The 21,651-nt window shown below is 38.3% G+C and overlaps 1 protein-coding gene across 2 annotated transcripts in view; it reads left to right on the plus strand.

The window, feature by feature from the left end:
- The window catches only part of LOC150080583 (uncharacterized), a 95,356-nt gene extending 76,740 nt beyond the window's left edge, over nt 1-18,616 (plus strand). For both annotated transcript variants that reach the window (XM_090381451.1, XM_090381452.1), the window contains exon 3: nt 15,614-18,616. In XM_090381451.1, coding sequence (XP_090237577.1) covers nt 15,614-16,071 — 458 coding nt within the window. In that variant the 3' untranslated portion in view covers nt 16,072-18,616. The remainder of the gene's footprint in view (nt 1-15,613) is intronic.
- Nucleotides 18,617-21,651: the final 3,035 nt, after the last annotated feature.

Genomic DNA, 21,651 nt, shown 5'->3' on the forward strand with positions numbered 1-21,651 from the left:
ACAGGTGAAATGATGCCTTTCACCTACGATCGTAGTTTTCCTTTAAGAGTTGTCTATGGCGTATCTACAGCGATATTATATAGATATAGTAACGCATTTATGTATTCGTAGCTGAGGAAGAGACACGCACAGAGTCGAAAGCTTCTGTAAGTATTTTATTTTATTTTATCAAAAGAAGAGAGCGCAGCCCCTTAGTATTTATTATTAATAGTTTTTTCAATACATATTACATAGTTTATTCCTATACCGTATATAATAAAGCACTAGATATTGTGTTTGTTGCCATGCGAACCGAAACGTTCGAGAGGGGGGGGGAAATCGTTGTTTTCTCTCTCTCTCTTTTTTTATAATTTGTGAATTATTACTATTTGCTAACGCGCCTGAGATATCATGCATTGCGTACATTAACCGACTTATTAATTTCTACTGTTTGCCGATTGCATGAATCAAATTTCAACTGCTATTTGGCACCCTGCCAAGATCTTCTTTAACAATCTGTTAAGCTCCTAATGTCAGAAAATTCGTACTCATTTGTAGCTTGTAGGGTAATCTATAGTAAATAATATTGCGATTCCAGGCGCACACGACATAACAAGCAGGAAGAGCGCTCACAGTTATTGCGGTTGCCAAGGTGATTGTGTTCTTCCTATATATTTCAGATGCCCAGGAAGAAGAAGAAGAAGAAGAAAAAGATGCAATTGATCTAATGCCGGCTGTAAATAATTGACTAGCTGGTCTGGTGGAATTAGTTTCTGCTCATAATGAAGGCGCATCTATAAAGATATTAATTCCACGCCCCGTTTATGCTGTCTCTCAAAAGGACGATATGTAATCATCAGGGATGATAACTAGACACTAAACTGACATTAAAATACACTTAAGCCTAGTTTCTGTCAAGGTAATTAAACGATGAAGCAGTTGCTTCATACGAAAGTGCACATTTGGTGGAGAGCGCGGCGTTGAAAAAATTTGATTCATCTCGCTGACAGTTTGCGCTTAGACAACTAGTGCGCATGCTCCTTTAGAAACGGAAAGAAGGGGGTGTTCATCTACCAAAATAAAACATTAAACGAAATCGATGATGGGGTCTAACAGAATCATGTAGGAGTTGAAAGTGCCACAATTATTAACGTAACTCAAGAGTACAAACCTCATTTATATGGTTTAAGTTTTAGCAGTATTTTGGTATACTTTTGTGTTGTTATGAACTTTATTACTGTTGATTTTGAACTAAGGTAGTACTCATTTACCAGGGAATTGTTCATTAATTAGTTCGACAAAAATTTAAAAAATTATTCTAAAATACTCGTAAGGTGGAAGAATATGGCCCTGAGATGTTTTAGATCTTTGGCCAGTAGTTGGCTATCTCAGTCATGCAGGTAAATTGTGGTTAATATTATGTTTGTAATGAAAATATGTTTGTTTCTCTATTATTTTCTTTCCAAATAGTCTTATAGCCCAAACAGTACGGTAATCTAAAAATACGTACCGAACAGCATGCGAGGAGTAAAAAAAAAATGAAAAAAAAACCCGACATAGTAATACAGACGCTTTCTCTACAAACACACCAAAGTAATTAGAAGCTTTCATTTTAATTTTCTTTTAGTTCTAATGGATTAGACAAAAAAGTCGACAAAGCTGCAAGCATGTTTTTTTGTTGTTGTTTTTTTTTTTTTAACGATGCAAACAGTTTGATAGTAAGGTTTAGTTTTTAGTTTACTTTATTGTTTCGAAGCTCTTTGTTTGTGAGGAAGAATAATTGCTTTTAATATAATTGCCCATCGTTGCAAAATAATCCAATCCTTTATTGTCTCAGATTAAGCCTGACGAAGGCACGTTGCTATTGCTGTAAACGAGCTGTCAAGCATTCCAGAAAAATATGTCGTATTTGAAAAAAAAAAAGACAGGAAAAAATGACATTCTTTTGTAATCTTTTCCTTCTGTAGAATTCGATGAGTTAATTGTTTCTCGATATGAAAAAAAGTTGCTTTAAAAAAGGAAATTAGTTTCGTTTCTATTTTAGTTTTTTTAGATGGGATTAGAGGATGATTACCTCTTCGATATTTTTTGTAATGAGGTTTTAGCAGAATATCTTTCAGCTCTGTTGCCACATGAAATCTTAATACTTTTTATGCCAGCGTGACCATCTGTTTCGGAGTTTACTTAAATATATTTTTTTTAATTCCCAACTGATACTTGAAAAAAAGAAAAGGCAAAAAAGCTGTGTGACATTACGCAGCACAGCATCGTGAACTAAACGTAGTCTCGAGTATTAAGTGTACTTAGTCAGCTCGCGCAAGTCTGATTATAAAATGTTGAAAGCCTAAACGAACAATTGCTCTTAACAGAGTAGCTTCAAGTTACATTAAGGTATGGGAACGATGGATAAACCTTTTGTTTGGACGCAAAGTGCTGACATCAATCCTCTCTCTCACGCACACACACACACACACGGAAGGGTAACGTGCATGTCTGTATCGGATGCTGAAAGGTGTGGGAGAGTTTTCAGCGAATGCAATAAACGATCTGATTCATGACGTCAGCCCCCATCTAGGGATAGACTAATTTCTTCTGTTATGTATTTAGCTGTTTCCCAAAAGTAAGTTCTCCATTCTTTCGCTTGTGCCTTGCGAGGGGTAGGAAGCCCTTGAATATTTCAACGCCCACATCGCAAATTAAGCCCCCTTAATGAAATGTAATTATCCCTCCCCCGTTTTTATTGCTGATTAGGAGAGCACAAATGGCGGTGATGTCAAACGGAGGCTTCTGTAGGCGTTCTCTGCATAATACTGAAGATGTAATTAAGTTGGGGGAATTATTAATCCGAAGTTATGTACCTACTTTCTTACTCGTGTGAGAGGATCGTATACAGCTTCTTCAAGGTATTTGCAAATGGGAAATGATTATTAAAAGTTTCCCATAGCCAGTTCAGAGGCTGTTGATAATGGAAGTTAGTCTACAGACACATTTGCGACTGCCATTAAAAAACTACTAAAGAGTGAATTACGCTTATAGAATTTCCTCCATGATTGTATACAGGACTGTGAAATTTTACCTTTAGGGGGCCCCGGGTGCATGGTTGATCTTGGATTCCGCCTCTTTTTTCCTGCCTTACTGGTAGAGTTTCAAAGTTCATCGGCCAGTGGAAGTTTGATGCTTCCTGAAGTAATCGTCAGTGAAGGATATTTATTATTCTTATTCTTTGCTGAAATATTTTCTTCAGCGAATTCAGTTTATTTAAATAAGTAAATATCATTTTATTGGCGAATAAAATATTTAACATGAAGCAGAATTCCTAGGAGAGATCATCTGAGATTCATGTATATGAGAAACTTAGAATTGGTAAAATGATAGCTGCATTTAAGGTTGGCCCACGTCAAAATCAGAAATTCAACTGAGATGATTCTTTTGAGATGGGATGGAGCATGATTACTTCTTCACAAGTCCCAGAAATTTTCGAGTCTGAGAGACGATCCACGCAAAACCTTGGAGATGAGAGAGAAGAATTAATGTGAGGAGAAGGGTGAAAATTGGATCTAAAGATAACTCTTAAATTTCTTAATAATACACTATTTGAACCTATAAAAATAAAACATAAATCATCAATCTATACGATTAGACAAAAACAGATAAATTATATTTAGAAGGATTTTGAAACATTATTATTATCTGTGTATTTAGAATGTGAATCACACCGGGACGGCTATATGCTAGAAGGGTGTGTTATTTACAATCTGTGGTGCGAGGTACCACACATATATAGAGTACAGTGAGCTTCATCCGAGAAAATTTATACAAGAGTTGAATTTTATTCAATGATTGAAATTACATACATACTCTGAATTTATATAACCATTTGCAGATGCATAGTGGCTAAAAATTAGTTATTTTAAATATAGTTGTTTATTATTATTATTGAATCTGTTTATTTCCCAGGTTTGGGCTCACCCAATAAGATTGAGTGAGCCCAAAAGCCCGAAAGTGAACATTCAGTTCACTTTTGGCTAGGAGGGTGAACATTCAGTATGCATTCATTGTTCTTTCATTGATGCTGCCCTTCACAGATTCATCAGTTGATAAGAGTTTTCTGAGGGTTTGCTTTTGTAAAGCTCATTTCAGTATTTATTCAGACGTATACTTAATTTGTTGAAGATTTCTTGGTTATCGGCACGAAACATCTCTCAGATAATTCAGATTTGTGAAGGTTAGTCGAAGCGGCAGACGAGAGTCGAATTGATCTCCTTCGCCACCTTGTAATTAAAAGGGATTAAAGGAGGAACAGGATTAAAGAAAGTATTAGTTTTAATGCAGAGATTAAAGTCCCTGATTAAAGGTGTAGCTTTATTTTATTTATTATTATTTTTTTAGGAGCACTAAGGCCATATTGCTCCTTGTATACTGTTGTGTAAATCGCGTGTGTTCTGTGATCAATTTTTTGTTTTCTTGACAAAAAACAGGAGTCTCTGGGAGAAAAACCATGCTACCCTCGCCTGAGATCGAATAACTCAGCCTCGTTGTAAAAAAGGCCCATAAAAATTTCTCTCGTCATCGACGGGACTCCTACCTAGGTCTTTTCCACCCGGTGTGAAGAGGACGGCGGTTCTACCAACTATACTACCTACGAGGTCATTGGTGTACAGTGGGAGATCTGTTCGTCCGTTATGAGCTGTTCTAGTGTGAGAATATTTCTTGTAGCCGTTAGACGTCTGCAGGAAGTGAATGTCCAGATTTGTTTGGAGGATGAATCTGTAAATAGAGAGAGAGATTATCCTATTCCATTACCCTATTCATCTGCCTTAGTATTCTAATCTGAGGAATCTGTTAAGGTAGGATGCACTGGATATCAGCAGTGGGTTGCTGACTCCAATCAGCTCCTGTTGAATGGTCTGCAAGGCTGCATAAGCCTTCTTTCTCATCCTGTAGAAGTGCAGGTGATCCCTTCATTCCAGGTGAGACTGAGGTCTTGTGGGATATCATCCTTCTCATCTGTTCGCCGCTTACAAAAATCTGAATATCGTTTTTATTCTCATTTTGGTTATCGTTCTGAAATGAGATGATTTTGAAGGATTCAAAATTTCTTGCAGACTGCAGATGTTTTCAGGAAGTGGTACCCAGATTTGCTTGAAGGAATGTTTTGATTATATTGAGAGAGAGAAACTTCATAAAGCTCCTCATCGTTCGCAAACAGTTTCCATTCGATGTTATCAAACTGGAATATGCATGATCACTCGTTTAGATATACAATAGTATGAACAGAAAAAGGCCTAAAGGGGTTCGTTGTGGGATTCAGTAAAAGGGATTGAAGCTTCACTTTCGAATACTGCTAAATGATGATTATTACGTAACTGGTTAAGCAGATTCAGTAAAATAGGATATACCGATCTGCCACAGATAGTTTAAAGAGCGATGAACGGGATCAAATTAATATTTTTATTGATCACCAGATGCCAATCTTTTTTTTTTTTTTTTGGAACGCAAGTAGTGAGTGTATTTTCCTGTTGTCGTTATACAGTCATCAAGAAAAAAAAGCAGCGGTTGTCTTGAATTCCTGTTTTTAGATGTACTGACTGATGTTGGTGAATTTGGTGTCAATTAACATATATGATATGGGAGTCTTTTTTTTTTTTTTTTTTGGCCAATTATCCATGAATCCTATCGGGAAAAGTTAGTAAACAAGTTGGAGTGCCTTATAGGGTACCCTGCGTTTTGTGGGAAAAGGCTTTATGAAAGTGGGAGTTTTGTTGCACTGCAGCGTGAGTTTAAAGTGAGATTTGGTTGCAGAAAAATTCAGAAATATCAAATCTAGTTCTGTGATAGACAATGAAGAAGAAGTGCGTTATTTGTAGAAAGAAGTGCTGAGATTATTCGCACAAAACTCAGGGTACCATGTAAGGTACTCCAACTTGACGTTAACAAACAAAGGCGATTCAAATTTTGTGATTCATTTGCCAATATTTGGAGAACAACGCATCACTTATTTAGCACATATGGTTCTTCAACGAAGCACACGTTTCACCTTATCATCTACGTCAATAAACAAAACGTGTGTATAGGTCAATAGGAACCTAACAGTCATGGAAACTCCTTTGCATCCTGAAAAATTCCTGGTGTGGTGCTCAATTTCATCAGTTAGAATGGCCAAATCAGTCTTCCTGGACGACATATTTTGCAGAGTACTTGAAATTCCTTAAGTCTACTTTGTTCTAACCCTTCAAGGCATGAACATTTTTCCAACAAGAGTGGAACACCACAAACGACGAATGTGGCCATTTCCTGAAGGAACGCTTTAATGATGGAATCATCCGTAATCGATATCCTGGACTGTATGGGATTGGATGACTTTAGCTACCGTAGTCATCGAATATGATTTCTTACGGGAATTCCTGAAAGACAATGACTACAGGAATAATTCGCTAACGTTGAAGAAATGAAAGGCGAAATATCAGCTGCTGTTAGAGGGCGTCTCTGAAGGAACACTGGTTGCATTTATGATAAACTTCAATCACGTTTGCTATTATGTGGACATGTGTATATGTAAAGGGCGGCACCTAGAACATTCGTTCAACTCCGCCTCGTATCTCTGTGAAGAACAGTATCACTACAGATGGGCCAGATGTGTGTGACGTCGGTTTGTGTGTATTGTATGTGTGTTCTGTTGTTCTGTTCTGGCCGCTTGGCTACCCAGAAGCATCAGTCACCTGGACAGATGATTCTGGGTACTCGTCCACACCACGGGAAGGTGGGCCAGTTCCAGTATATCACGTAACGTCTCGAAAGAGACTCTGACTCACCTGGTGTTGCCAGCAGGTGGGCCAGGATCCTCTGGGGGCCCATTCCAGAGGGACTTCAGCAAAAAAAAAAAAAAAAAAAAAACATTCACCCGTGGTGCAGGTTTTGATAAAAAAAAAAAAATAATAATAATAATAATAAAAGAAAATAAATAATAAATAAAAAAGAATATATAATAAATAAATTAAATAAAATAAAGAAAAAAAAATATAGATATTAAAAAGGAAGAAAAAAAAAGGGAAAAGAAAAGAAAAGAAAAGCGGGAAATTGAAGAAAAAAAAAAAAAAGAGATGAGGAAAGGAAAAATTATAAATAAAAAATAAAAATAAAATAGAATAATAATATGCCTCAAAAGGTCAATAGGTTGATCTTTGACAGGTGCTTGAGGTTATGTTGCTACAGCATTAGTTGGAAGCATATCTTTCCTTCTGGCAAAGACAGCAGCTGCAAAAGCCTGGAGTGCAGACAAGTGATATGAGGTCAGAACAAGTTGGTCAACTCGATTTATGCTGAAGGATGGGACTTCACTTCGCAGCTCATTCCTAATGTCTTCAGAGCAGGCACATTCGTGGAGAAGATGTTGCCAGTTTTCTTTTGCTCCACAGAAACAGAGGTCAGTGTTTAACAGGCCTAGCTGGTGGAGTTTTTCGTTAAGGGATCCGTGCCCAGTAATGAGATAGGATGTTTCCAGACTAATTGTGAACCATGAGCTAACGTTCTTCGACATCACAAAGGAGACATCCGGTAGGAAATTTCTGGTTACAGTGCCAACAGTTGAATTGTCCCACCTTGTTTGCCAGACATTTATTAGCTCTTTAAAGCATCGAGCTTTTTCCCTTTTATTATCATCGTTCAGCGATAGGTCTATATCCATGATGGAGGTAGGTATTCCTTTTTTGAGCCTGAAGCATAATCCTCTAAATATTACGTATAGGTCTAAAGGCAGAGTCCCAGCAATAACCTGGATTGCCGCAGTGGACACCGTTCGGCAGATTCGATGTGTTGCTAGTAGCATAGCCCTCTGGATTGAGTTGAGTTTTTGCTTCATTTTAACGATTACCACTCTGTGGAACCAAGCTCCGGCCGCGAATGAGACTATGGGAAGGAATACCACTTTATAGTAAAGTAGCAGGGTCCTCCTAGACAGGCCCCACTCATTTCTTGAAATTCTAATGATGGCGGCTGTAAACTTCCTGGTTTTTTCACGAAGGTGTTGTAGATGAGGTAGGAATGAAAGCCTGTGGTCTATGATCACGCCCAAGACCCTGGCCTGGACGACCAGGGGTAGCTGGATACCATTAATTTTGACCTGGGGGGGCCTTCTTATGTGAAGTTTGATTTTGAAAATCATCATCTTTGTTTTGGTGGGATTAATCTGAAGTTTGTTGGTTGCCACCCAGGAGGTGAGACTGTCAAGGACTTTCTGCGCTCTCAGTTCAAGGACCGATCTTGCATGACCTGAGATGATGATAGTCAAATCATCGGCAAATGCAATGACTTTAGTATGTTCAAATGATTTGTGTAACCAGTTTTGAAGCACCATATTCCAGACCAGGGGTCCCAGTACTGACCCCTGTGGACACCCCCGGTAAACAGGCCTATGGATCTGTTGGTATTTAGATTTTACGATGATCGATCGCTCTGAAAAGTAGTTTCGGATTAGCCAATAGAGATTGTGAGGGCATTCTGCCGATCTCAGACGTTCCAGGGCGCTTTCCCACCACACGTTGTCGAAGGCCCCCTCAAAATCAATGAACAAAGCCATTTCGTATTTGTAATTAGACATCTCCAGATGCAGGACCAGGTCTGAGTGATCTTGGATGCACAGAGATGACATATTGAATAACGAACTCCCATTCTTTACGTGTTTTCTTGAAGACTCTGTAAATTCTGCGCCGACTCTTAAACATCTCTTTTATTTGGAAAAATAGCTAGAGCTACTTTAAGTTTATAACATATTATCGAACTATGATTCAAATAATTATTATTTTTCTCATTTATCCCCTGACATTTTGTAAATCTTCTTCGGCTAGCAAGTGTATCATGGAACACCAGTTGGTGGCCATTAATTTAAACTACGTGCAGTACGTAGTACTGACTAGTTACAGTTCGCCAATTCATTTAATTTATCGTTTATTATATAGCATCCTCTATGGTGCTGGTTAATGAATACAGTATGGATTTAAATTTTCTTCTGAGGATGAACAAAAGCGTGAATTCACTCATATTATACCATTCTAATTTTCTCGTAATGCTTTGTATGGGCGTATTTATAGACGTCACAGTGACAAGAAGACAGAAAGGAATTTAATTTTTTTCAAAAGAAAAAAGAACAGCGAATTCATAGAGAACAGCAAAATGTCTAATGAGCTGTCAGAGTTCCTCCGTGACAAACGTTTTCCATTTACTCATTTTTACAACATTTTCGGGATTTTCTTCAGCGAGGATGTTTCGAACAAAGTTTTCCATGCGTGACACTCATCTGTGTTGCTCAATGAACGAACGACATCCTCTTATATCCGAAGATTTCTCTCAGTAAGAGAGGTCGATATAACGGGATATTCTGCAGGATATGACGATTGAAGATCGATAGTGAAATCAATAAGAGGATTCGCGTCAACGTATCGACCCAATTGTAAAACTTATTCCACGCGATACACTAGTACGTGCAACGTTTTTTAAACCTTCCTTTGTTGTCAGAGATAGTGGTCTTCTTCACTTTGAAGGAAAAGAACGTTTGTTGACTGTAGACACCCTGTTTTGTGAAATCCTAAAAACAACTTCTCGAATAACATATGAAAGACAAGCACTGCAGTAACCAGAAAGATTACAGGTTCTTGAGACAAGCACAGCAATGCTTAAAGCACTCCGGATCAAACACATACAAAGTCATCAAGGGAAGATGTTCCAGTTTGAATCGTTCATATTTCACTCACAGAATTGTTTCTGATATCAAAATGCTCATGAAGCACGCGAGGTTTTGTTCGCCTGAAAACATTTCCGGTATGCGATCGCTGTGTGTACTTACTAGCATTTGTGGACATTTACAGAAATTTTCCGTAATTCAGCTGGTGTTTCTTCAGTGATACCCTTCACAGTCGATGCGATTTCGGCTTCCATTTCCTCAACCGAATGTGGATTATTTCACATTCAGGGTGGAATATTCCGTACACAGAAGATGTATGATGGCCAGAAATGTTCAACTTTAAAGAGTCCAAGATATCAATTGGAGATAACCCTATCATGGATACGGACAGTCAAGGAAACCAAGAATCGCATTTTCCATTGTGGTCTTGTCCCATCATGCTGGAAAAATCTTGACTGTTAACTTTAGTGAAGAATGACAATAAATTGGCTTTGAAAGACTTTTAAACAACGACCATCATGAACACTGCTCAAAATATCGAGCAGATGAAACAACATACTAAACTGCAGAATTTCTGGATGCAAAGATCTCAAACTACGTGGCCATTTCATTGGTCCAGACCAGTGGTATCACTAGATTAGGAGTGCAGAAGCAGGGTGTTCATGTTTATCCCATCAGACACGGATTGTGGTAAAAAAATCTGTTGAGAAGCGTTTCTATTCGTATTCCTTCACGAAGAATAAATGTCACACTAGAGTCATCCGGAACATTAGTTCAACTACCCAAGTGTATTATGTTCGTGCATTCCGTGTGTCCTCTGGTCGATTTACCTGTTTTGCTGGACGAGAAACCTTGCTATCTACGCCTGAGACTGACTAACTCAGCCAGAGTGAAAAAAATCCTATAAAAGTTCTCCGCGTCATTGACGAGATTCAAAACCGGACTTTTCCTTCAAGAAGAATGGTTAAAATGGATGGTTTTTAGCCATTGCCGAAAAGACGGTTAAAATGAGTTTGAAAAATGGTTAAAATTGGTTTCGATTTCCGTTGCCGGGATTTCATAATGCTTCCAGTCTCTCGGGAGGACCTTTTATAGTAATTTTCTCCATTCAATGGCTGAGTTAGTCGTGAGAGGTTTGCATGTTTTTTTTTTTCCCTCGTAGAAAATATATTTTTTCATCTCCCAGAAGAATTATACCGACCACAGAATATGGGCGATTTACAGACACGACATTGACACTTCATGTCCCCAGTTGTCTCTCCGTAAATTCTAAAAATCCTGTACACGTCCAACGACTTCAGGTTTTTCAAACAGTTTTTTTTTTGTCAACAACTCCTTCCTTAGTATCCTGTACACCACCAGTGTTCTCCAACTTTTTCATCAGCCTCACGCACACAGCTCAATAGAGAGTGGCTTTATGGCAGCTGCTTATGAAAGTTTCCACCAGAGGGCATCGTGGAGCAATAATAAACTGAACTTTTTCACGTTTTGCCACACCAAATTAATTTCTATAAGTTAAAATACTTAAATAAATATAGACAAATAAAGCTAGGTCTTTTTTGACCTGTAAATAAAGTAACCTTGCTATACATATTTAATTAATATTGTCAAAATAATTAATTTACCTTTCTTCTTCTTCAAGAGGAGTGTTTCCATTTACAATGAGTTTCCTCAGCCTACAAGTTATTTTTTGGTAGGAATTTTTTCCCGCCATAAGGTTCGGTTCAAGGTGTCTGTCAGTTAAACCTCGGGCTGTCATCCATCCATCGGGCCATCCATCCATGTCCTCCTAGGTCTACCTCTTCTCCTTCTTCCAGGAGGTATCCATTCCAGGATAGCCTTTAGATATCTGGTTTCTTGCATCCGTTTTACATGTAAATACCATGTTAGACGTTTTTCTTCGATAGTGTCAATAATAATTTACCTTTCTTTAATCAACAAACTTTTGGAAATATTTCTTTTCTAGTGCAATCAGCTCCTTTTGAAATGAAATGGCCGCTGCTATGATTCCATATTTAGAATTTCGGGGAATCTCTGTGGATTCCCTTTATTAAAGAAAAATATAAAACCGAACAGAGAGAGAGAGAGAGAGAGAGAGAGAGAGAGAGAGAGAGAGAGAGAGAGAACGACCACTGGAACGAAACTATAACGACGGAATCTCCGGACAACAATTCCGGAAGTAACAGATTTCCGTAAGATCTGTCGCACACTTCTTTATTGCCCTTCTGGCGGTGTCAAAACAGTTGCTACATCTGTCACCGCGAGCGGCCGGCAGTTCCCTTGCCATTTATGTGCAGCGCGAATGTGTCCAAATCAAACAAACACGGCGAGGCTCCGTCACTGCGTATAACGTACAATGAAAGAGAGGTCATAAATCAGAGCTCGGATCGAGACTGCAGTAGTCGGGGATCACATGGCCACATCGACTCGGCGCCGTCAGTTTGCGGCCAGTGGGTGCCATCTGAGCTTTCGATGGGCCACGGCAGTTTGGTAGAGGGGAAAGAAGAGGGGAGCGAATTTCGATGGCTTCTTTTCTCGCATGTCCTTTTCTTTTGTTCCCACCCTTCAGGGAAGCAATTGAAACGGTTTTCTGGTATTAAGAACGTTTTCATTGTGAACTCCGAGAGGCCATTAGGACGCCACTTTGGCGTCCTCTTGGGTTAAGCCAAATATGGAAACCAATTAGAGAGTGCCGCGGACTTTGCAGGTCAAAGATGAGTCTTAATTGGAGTAATTTGTGATTGTTGATGGCCCCCCAATGTTGAATTCCTCATTTCCGTAATAGGTGGCGTTGCGGTGGTTGTTTTGACGGGCAGATTAGAACTAATTGTACCAGCGGAGTCTGGGTCGTCTGTCTCTGTCCATTATGTTTGACAGAGGGAGGATAGAAATTCCGGATGTCCTGGTGGAAAAGTCTGTTAGTCTTGGAGGGTGACTGACGCTCCTCAACACTCCAAATTAATGAGGAAAAGAGGAGATGGAAGAGCTGTCCAAATAAATTTTGGTTTCTCTTTGCACGTGGTAACGTTACTCCTTCAAACTGGGACAATCCAATTTGAAGCCTGGAATTAAAATTGGAATTAAAGCTCACTTGCTTATGGTTTTCGGTAGAAAACCTACTGAACAAATGAAGCCGAGAAAGAAAAGATTAGACCTGTTTGACTATCACCTGCGCGAGTACACCTGACTAGTGGGATGGTGTTTTGCTCTATTTATGTTTCTCTTTCTTTCTCTGTCACAGAGCTAAAAATTTCCCATCATCATTCTTTTACCTTAAACCTTTTTTTTGTGTTCATGTCAATACGTGTCTCTCTTCGAGTTTTTGTCGATTCGACCGATTTCTTTTTTGCACACTCGCTCTCGAAATCGTTTAAAAATGCACGCGAGCACGAGCCGAAGAGAGTCTTCACGCTCGAGTCTAAAAGAGTCTCCATCTGGGTGTTGCAGATGCTATTTTCCATACGTTTCAGAAACCAATAAAACCATAATTAGATTTACAAGGGATTAACCAGAGCCTTGACAGGGATGCGAGTCAATATCGATTTGGGGGCGTTAAGAGACCGCGCTAAATTAATCTCGTCATCAGCGTGTTGAGCTAGCTTAGTCTGTGAAAAGCAAGTTTTTAGAGCTACGCCATTATCTTAAGTATGCTGGAGAAGTGAGTGTTTGTGGCTTTTTTTTACCGCCCCCCTTTTTTTAAGGTAATGGAGAGTTATCAATCACACGCCGAAAACGGGGGAAAAGAAACCCCATAAAATAAAATAGCTAACAGTGTTCAAGAAAATCGCCTTTAACAGTTTAAGGGAGAGGATGTTTTAGTGGCGGCAGCCTGTTTTGACACGACTTTGGGTTTTTTTTTAAACACACTCTGTCAAAATAATCGCTTAAAATCTCATTACTGGGGAGGGAGTGGTCCTTAACGGGGAGGGAGAGGAGTTCACATTTCTACATTACATGTAAACTTCGGGCCCAGAAAGTTCATCAGCTTGCACAGATGATGTTCTTCGCCTCTTTTCTTTCCTGCCCTTTTCTTTTATTATTTTTGTTTTAGCTGTCGTGTACATTACGTCACATCCTGGGGGGGAAAGTAAGTTTTCTAAAAGGGAACTTATAATGGAGATGAGGTCGATAGCGTAACAATCTATTTACTGAAAGGAATGCTGCTATAGCAACTAAAATACTTCCCAAAATTTCAACAACGTCAACGACATTACTCAGTTTGTTGTGTGGGTGATTCGCAAAGCAACCCTTTTGGCACGACGCGCCACTTTATAGATAATTTTTGGAAGCAAACGCAGACTGTTTGGAACAGAAGGTCACCGAAGGAGACACTTGTGCTGTTTGCGAAGAAAGCGAGTTAATAGTAGAGAATCTGTGGGTGGTTCCTTAAGTTAGTGCTTCTTATTTATCTTGTTTTATTTAAACAATTTTGAATGGCTGCAATCTTGTTTCAAAATGGCGGCCACTCAACTTATAAAATAAATATATATAGATGGTTTATGCTCCGGTATGGCCACATAAGGTCAGAGGAGTTCTAAAGACAGAGAGAGAGAATACAGAACATCATTGTATTTAGCAGTCAAGTGAGCTTGATTCACGGTCACTCAAACGCGTGCACTTCTGCTCCTTTTAGAATTTACAGTTGGGCCAATGAAGTTTACAGTAAGTGAGAAGAGGGGGAGCATCCAGGGTATTCTGATGAGAATGTTTTTATCTTAATCTTTCATCTTGAAATAAGATTGACGTACTCTCTATTAGTCACGTTGAAAGTAATGCGAAGTACGCTCCATTAGTTTTACTAAGAACTTCATATTTGTTTGTGTTTTCTCGCTACATTATTTATGTCTCTGTTTCTTTTTCTTGCATCTTAAAGTGTGACAGGAGCTCCTTATAGTCATGTGTTTCTACGATGTTAATCTCCAGGGAAGTCAACGGAAACGAGAAGCACCCCGCCACTTTTTTTTTTCGGAGTTCCACAAAAGCGATGTTAGCCAAGTTCACACAGAAAACCTTGTTTAGATTTCTCTTTCAAATGGTTTCTGTGAATCAGAGAAATCTGAATCCCCCCCTCCGCCGCCTCAACCCTTCCTGCCATCTCATGTCATTGCTTTTTATTTTGTACAATTTTTTATATATATATATTTGAAGTTTAAAAAGAAAAAGAGCTGACCTAGGGGTCCGGTTCCGGAATAGATTCTCGTTCAGGGACGTTTGCGATTTTTTGTCCAGAGTTACTGTATCTTGGCCGCCTTAGCCGAGTGATCAAACACGAGGGTACAGAAGTACATGCGTTTGAGTACTTCTGTGCCCTCAACCGGCAAACAACCCAATAAACTTTTGCAGATTGAGTCACATCGTTTGGTTTGGTCTGGTTTCGGTTTTTATGGCACATGGAGTACTAAGGCCATGATGCGCTAAGTCCAATTGAGCCACAGTAGATAAATCATTGAGATAAATACTGAGTAACAAAAATCCCAACTTCAAGGGACACCACACAAAGAAGTAAAGAACGAGATGCCTTTAATGACTACTTTGGCTGGCCGATCAGAGAATAGATTTGAAACGCAATTTAACAAAGGTGTGATAACAAAGTTCATTGTTTAAAATCAACTGATGAACAGAATCAAAAGCGCGATAAATACGATGTTGTTCTTGTATTCTCTTTATCTTGCCATCTCGGGGTATAAACAGAAAACGTTTATTCATTTTCTTTCTATTGAGTCAGTTTGTTTCAGTGGATGAGATTTTATCCGGGTGCTCTTTTGTTCCTTCTCAATTCCACCTTCAGTGTTAACAAAGAAAACTGTTTTAAGTGTGGCCCATTGTAAATGCATTTGAACCAAGCCTTAGATCAATTTTTTGAATAATCAAACGTTATGAAAATAAATAGACTTTTTTTTGAAGTTTTGAAATGGTACTCATTTAATTCCGATACTAACACGTGACTTTATCTTTCAGATAACCCTCTGATGTGCACCTGTGACATGCTGTGGATCCCGGACTACCATCAGCGCACCGAAAGCCGCTTGCTAAAGCAAGAGCTGCAACACGTCAAGTGCCTTCCTCAGGAGATGGACAGCATCGGAACTAGCAACGATACCGACGATCAACGAGTTCGAGTGTCTACGCTGACGGAACAGACGATGAACTGTCGGACGACGACCACAACATCGAAGCCCCCTCCTCCTACGACGACGGAGAAAGAAGAAAAAGAAGTTTCTCAGACACTTCCTTCTCTAGCTGAGGGTGAACTTTTCCCCCAAGAAAAATCGGAGGAAGAAAAATCGCAACAGGACAGCGCATCCCTCGAAATGAGATCAACTCCAGAGTCGCACTCTGGGGACGGTGCGGGCGCTCTGGAAAACACGTTTCTCCTGATCGTGTTTGTCACGTTGCGGTCTTTGTTCGCCTTGTGATGCGGGGGGGGTGGGGGAGGGCTGTGTGCGATTGCGAGGACTGAAAACCCCGTGCGAAATGAATTCTGTCGCTCACCATTCTAAGTTACTAGACTGTAACGAATTGTTACAATCCAAGACTGCCAATACACACCGCCAGGTGGTGCAATCTTCGCCCCTGAGTGTTCACATATGCTGTGATATGTAGAAGCGTTGTCGTGTAATGTTTGCTCTACTGTAGCTTTGTTTACTCAAATTGAACTTCTAGTTTGAAGTGGTAAAAAAAAATACCCCACTCTTTTGTTTTTTTTTGAGTTGTTGAAAGATATGTCTTTATTTTTTAGAATATCATATTTAACCACTTATTTTTATCATTGTAACTATTGTAAAGAATGAAATGTTAAGAATGCTGATCTATTTTAATTTTTCAAAATTTATTAATTATTTAGAATACTTTTTAAGATACTTCGGAAAAAAACGTGTTCCGTACGTGTAATACAGATCAGTACGTGTTTAAAATATTGCGCACATAGACACGTAATATCTCAAAAACGGATAAACCGACCTTCAGAACTCGTGAGGTTTATAGACTGAAATATACCACAGAGTCCTATCTTTAGCAAACCTTTTAAGGAAATATAAATAACCAACCCTTGCAGGGAAAATTATTGTTCTGCTAACTTGGTCTTTCCCATCCTTTCCAAGCCACCCTTAAGTGAAAGAAAATAAAAGTCTATAAGTCTATTTATTTTCATAACGTTTCATTATCTTCGTTTCATTTATTACAAACCAGTTCTCTGAACCATTTGAATGCCAGTGACATCTGATGATCCTGCGTGGATTTTTCCCCCCCTCTCATTATAAGAGCAGTAATCTCACAGGCCTCAATTCTACTGTTGGACTTCCTTTCCTCAGGTCTCTCCGTTACCTCCCCCCCCCACTCAATTGCCTTTCCCGGATCTCTATTTTAAGAATTACGATAAGGTCCTCACTAACCAATTGAGGTGGTAAAAATAAGCTCTTCGACAATCAAACCATAGATACGTGGTATCATTTTGATCGAGTTGAGAAAAATAATAATTATTAATCACTCTTTCGGGATTTCTTCAAGCGTGTATTCTTTTAGAAATAAGACTTTTTAAAAGATAAATATGAGCCGTTGAACAGACACCCACGATTAAATCACGCTCTTGACGAAAACGGTTCAGACAGTGAATCGCCTCATATCTTCAAAGTTACTTCAAATAATTGTGTGGTCGTTTCGGATACGCTAGAGGGCTTTTATCCCTGGAAAGTAGGGGCGACAAGCTACACACAAGTTACAAAATATCGCCATCACGACGGAAACATAAAGTATGTCTAAATTCCGCGAAGAATGCAATGATGGGTTTACGAGGTAAATATAGAACTCCTCCCACCGGGATGGAAAAACGATACGAAGAAACATCTTAGAAACGTTCCCATGTTGCCAATGAATCTGCGAAGTCTAGGGTTTAAAAAGAAATCTCTTTCGTTACTGTATCTTCATCTTTAGAACCACGCCCGTCCCCCCTCCCCACTTCTCTTACACATGTCAATGATCTACCTCACCTGCTATATCTGTGTTTCTGTGTATGCTCTCGAGAGGCCCACTGTCGCTTAATGACGCACGTGGGTCGAGTGCTATAATAACGTGAAGTTGGCTGACACTTATATTATCGGAGGTTGCTGCTCTCATAGCAACCATAAGAGCTTTACGGACATTTAACCACAGCTGGCATACTTTGCCGAATATGACTACTGGTGTCAAGTACGATTTGAATTACGTAATGAACGATTTATAGCAGTCATTAGAAAGAAGAATCATTTTCCAACAAAAAAAATCCTGTTTTGATGGTTCATTTTTCTTTGTTAAAATATCAACACAACAATGAAAACATTTTATTGTTTAACCCGGTGAGAAAATGGCAATAGAAAGGAAAACTGAATTACGTCACAATCGGTTACAATTACATCACAATCGACATTTAACAATCATTCAACAATCATTATCAACAATCATTCAACAGTCATTATCAACAATCATTCAACAGTCATTATCAACAATCATTTCATCGAGATTCAAATATAAAAGAATGAAACCTTTTTAAAATTCCTCTTGCCTACAGATTGTTCTTAATTATAAAAAGAAGCCTTTATTGGAAAAGTTTAATGTAATTAGATAATGTGTTTGTTTTAATTAGTGGAGTTTAATATACTGAGTTTGGATATCGATGTACTAATATTATATTAATATAAATTATGTGCAAATTCATGAACTGTAATGCAGTAATAAAGCTATCGAAACGAAAAATCAGAGGATATATATATATAAATACGAATATTTTTAGCTGTGTTAAAATTTATTCATTACAAATGGTTTTAAACTGTGAAGAGAAATCTGTGCACTTGTATAAAGAATAGTTGTCCCTATTTGTTGAGAATGACCGGTGAATTGATGATATTTAGTCAGTTTGTTAACGCTATGGATGATTAATTTAAAAAGCTGCATATTGAACAGGCCTAATGCCAGGCTGATTTGTATCTGTTGGAGAAAGTTCTTTGTATGCTTGTATATTCTTTCTGTTTTTTTTTTTTTTTTTAAATAAAAAAAACAATGAAAGATTGTGTGCTGTTTTCAATTATGTTTAGCAGTGTTTTTTTTATCACATGTAGAGAATAGAAAACAAGAGAAAAAATGTATTTTTTTAGATTCTAATTAGAATACGAATAAAAAAAAGTTGAACAAAAGCAAATATAACCAGATCTGATCGCTTCCCGGTTGTCAAGTCTACAAGGTTATCGGTTTGGAAGGGTCAAGGGTCACCATAATAAAAATTTTTGCACGCAGATCTACGTGATTGCGTGTATATTATTTCCTCCTGCCAACCGAAAATATATTACCACCAAAAATCCTTTCTTTGACGTTGGGAAAGGTGTCCGCAGGATATTTTGGGCGATGAATTCAGCATCTAATGTTAAAGGATTTTCATTGTGCCATAGCCTTTTACGATTGGTGTTCCTGGTGGGCGTCTTTCTTTCAGAACCAGTTACACATTACAGTATTGTCGTGAGGTATTACCAGTGCTCACGCATGCGCATGATTGTAATGCTACGCAGAACGCCTATATCGGTGTTACTTGGATCGTGTAAAGCTCGGGATAAAAACTAAACCATTAACGTCATTCCGAGAGGGAGTCATTTTGACAAAAGGTCACTGGTCTCTGCGGAAAGACGGATAAAGAAGATCAATAGTGTCCGATTCTTACAGATTTAACAGAATTAGTTGAGATGCCATCGTTCTCAATTTCTTCCATTCAGGTGATGTGTACGGGTATTACTGGCAGATAGATGGAAAATTCAGAAATTTTCTTAGAAATTACTAAGTTTCTATAGAAAGCAACTCGTGTGAGGTTGCTACATCTACAGGGTAACTGAAAATTGTGTATACACACTTTTACAGTCCATAATAATAATTCGTGAATTAGATGACCTATTTGTGTCTTTTAATTCAGATTGGCTGAAACTCATATAAACGAAAGAGAATATGCAATTAATTTTTGGTGAGAGAAAGGAGATTCTTAAATGGCTAGGAATGTCATAGAGGTTTAGTATTCCTTGGAAAGACAATATGGCGCCTACTCGTCTAACAATAACCAGTCAGAGTGGTAAATTTGAGGAACCGTACACAATATCAGTAAGACGAGCAGTGGGAGGGAAAGGACACCAAGAAGTATCGAAAACGTTGAAACTATTATTAATGCATTTGAACGCTCCCCACAGAAGTGAACAAGACAGTGTTCACGAGAATTGCAAATGTAGTTCACGAGAACTGCAATCGAATGTCATGAGACTCTTCAAGGAAATAAATTTGATGCTTTTTTTTTTACCTCAATTATTGTATGTAATATAAGAAGATGATATGGATCGGTAACACAATTTTTTGTGTGGTATTACCATAAAAAAAAATGGTGAAATGGGCGTTTTTGAGGATAAAATTATATGGTCCGATAAAGAGGAGGATCGTTGGTGGTGATGCATCAGGAAATTACAGAATTTCAATTGACTTTAATATCAGATTCAGAAATTATGGGTTGTTAAAGTGTGTGTACATAATTCTGACTGATCCCGTGTTATGCCTAATGAATATAGCAAATACTTTTGCTTTTAAGAAAATAAAATTTGTCAATCTTTGAAAACAATCGGCACATAAGACGTGCCTCACGTTACCTTACATAAAGCAATTTGAGAGCTTTAACGCTTATTACAGATTCACAGAGATGTATCTAGACGCATTTTCTTCCAGCAAACGGAAGGTGATATGAGTAAACATAACGTCAATAAGTTATACTTATTGGCATGTATAAGGATGAAGTCATACCTTATGCTGTATCATCATGTGGGTTGCAATTGTGTTTTCGTCGGCGACATTCTCTGGAGGATCTTTTCTCTTTAAATCTTTCCCTTTCAATCTCTACTTTAGTAGGTTATTCGAGGGCCAAGCGACACCCTTCTTAACAGGAATATTACAGCTTATTTACTTCATTTGAACGTACTTTATACAAAGTTTCAATCTCCATTATGAGTTTTGTTTGCTTTTCAGCAACAACTTATTTTTGTTGTCCTAGTTATGGGTTTGGAATAAACAGTGCTTCCGATTAAGGGTTAGTTCTAATTCACACTCATAATGGTCCTTCACATTGCAGTTCTGTAAATGAAAATGATTTACAATTCAAGGTTCAATAATTGATTTGTGTTTCAAGCGAAGTCTTTTTTCCACTATTTCTACGAAGATGCCTAAACATACATCATGTTTCTAACTTAAGAGACATTCGGCACGTCCTCTTTTTCATTTTCATGCTTATTATATCAGTTGAAAGGAATGAAGGGTAACACATGGCCAACTGCTACTGCTGCTGCTAGTGTGACATCTTCGTTATCCAAACTTTATGAAGAGGCCAATTCAAAAAAAATTCTGTCCATTAGAAGTTGATAAAGTCCATACTAGAAAATGTCATCCCAGACTGACAACCTTTAATAAAAAGTGGCTTCTATGTGGTAAATATCGAAAGTTTTACAATGCTGCTTATTCCTCTAAGCATCATGCCCCCATGTTAGAGCAATGGATACGCCATCAATACGCACAATCGATTTCAAAATTTCCTGCTACACAAGCAATTTTCTTGCATGTAACTTAATTGTTTCCTGGCTCTACTGGTAGACTACTTCCCCAATGGTGGCTCAATGACCACTTTGCCATGATTTGGCAGTTAATTAATCTCTTCGATACCATTTTATTCGTTGAAAGTTACTCCCAAGACTGCTTGGGAATATCTTAACCTAATCTGATATCATACATAAAAACTACCCCTTTCACAAACGCCTAACTAATAAATTAAATAAATAAATCTTTATTGTGAAGTACAGAATTACATACAATGCAATATTCCATCACGGCGACCAGCTCCAGGGATTCACATGTAGGAGATTGAGGAAGCAGTTTACAAAATACAGCATACAAATACAAAATACAGATTAACAACGAACACATTAAGGCTTAAGGATTTGGCTCATAAAAACTTG

Source organism: Mastigoproctus giganteus, chromosome 9 (genome assembly GCF_048544385.1).
Source record: "Mastigoproctus giganteus isolate SK-2022 chromosome 9, ASM4854438v1, whole genome shotgun sequence".
In the NCBI taxonomy this organism is placed as follows: Eukaryota; Metazoa; Arthropoda; class Arachnida; order Uropygi; family Thelyphonidae; genus Mastigoproctus; species Mastigoproctus giganteus.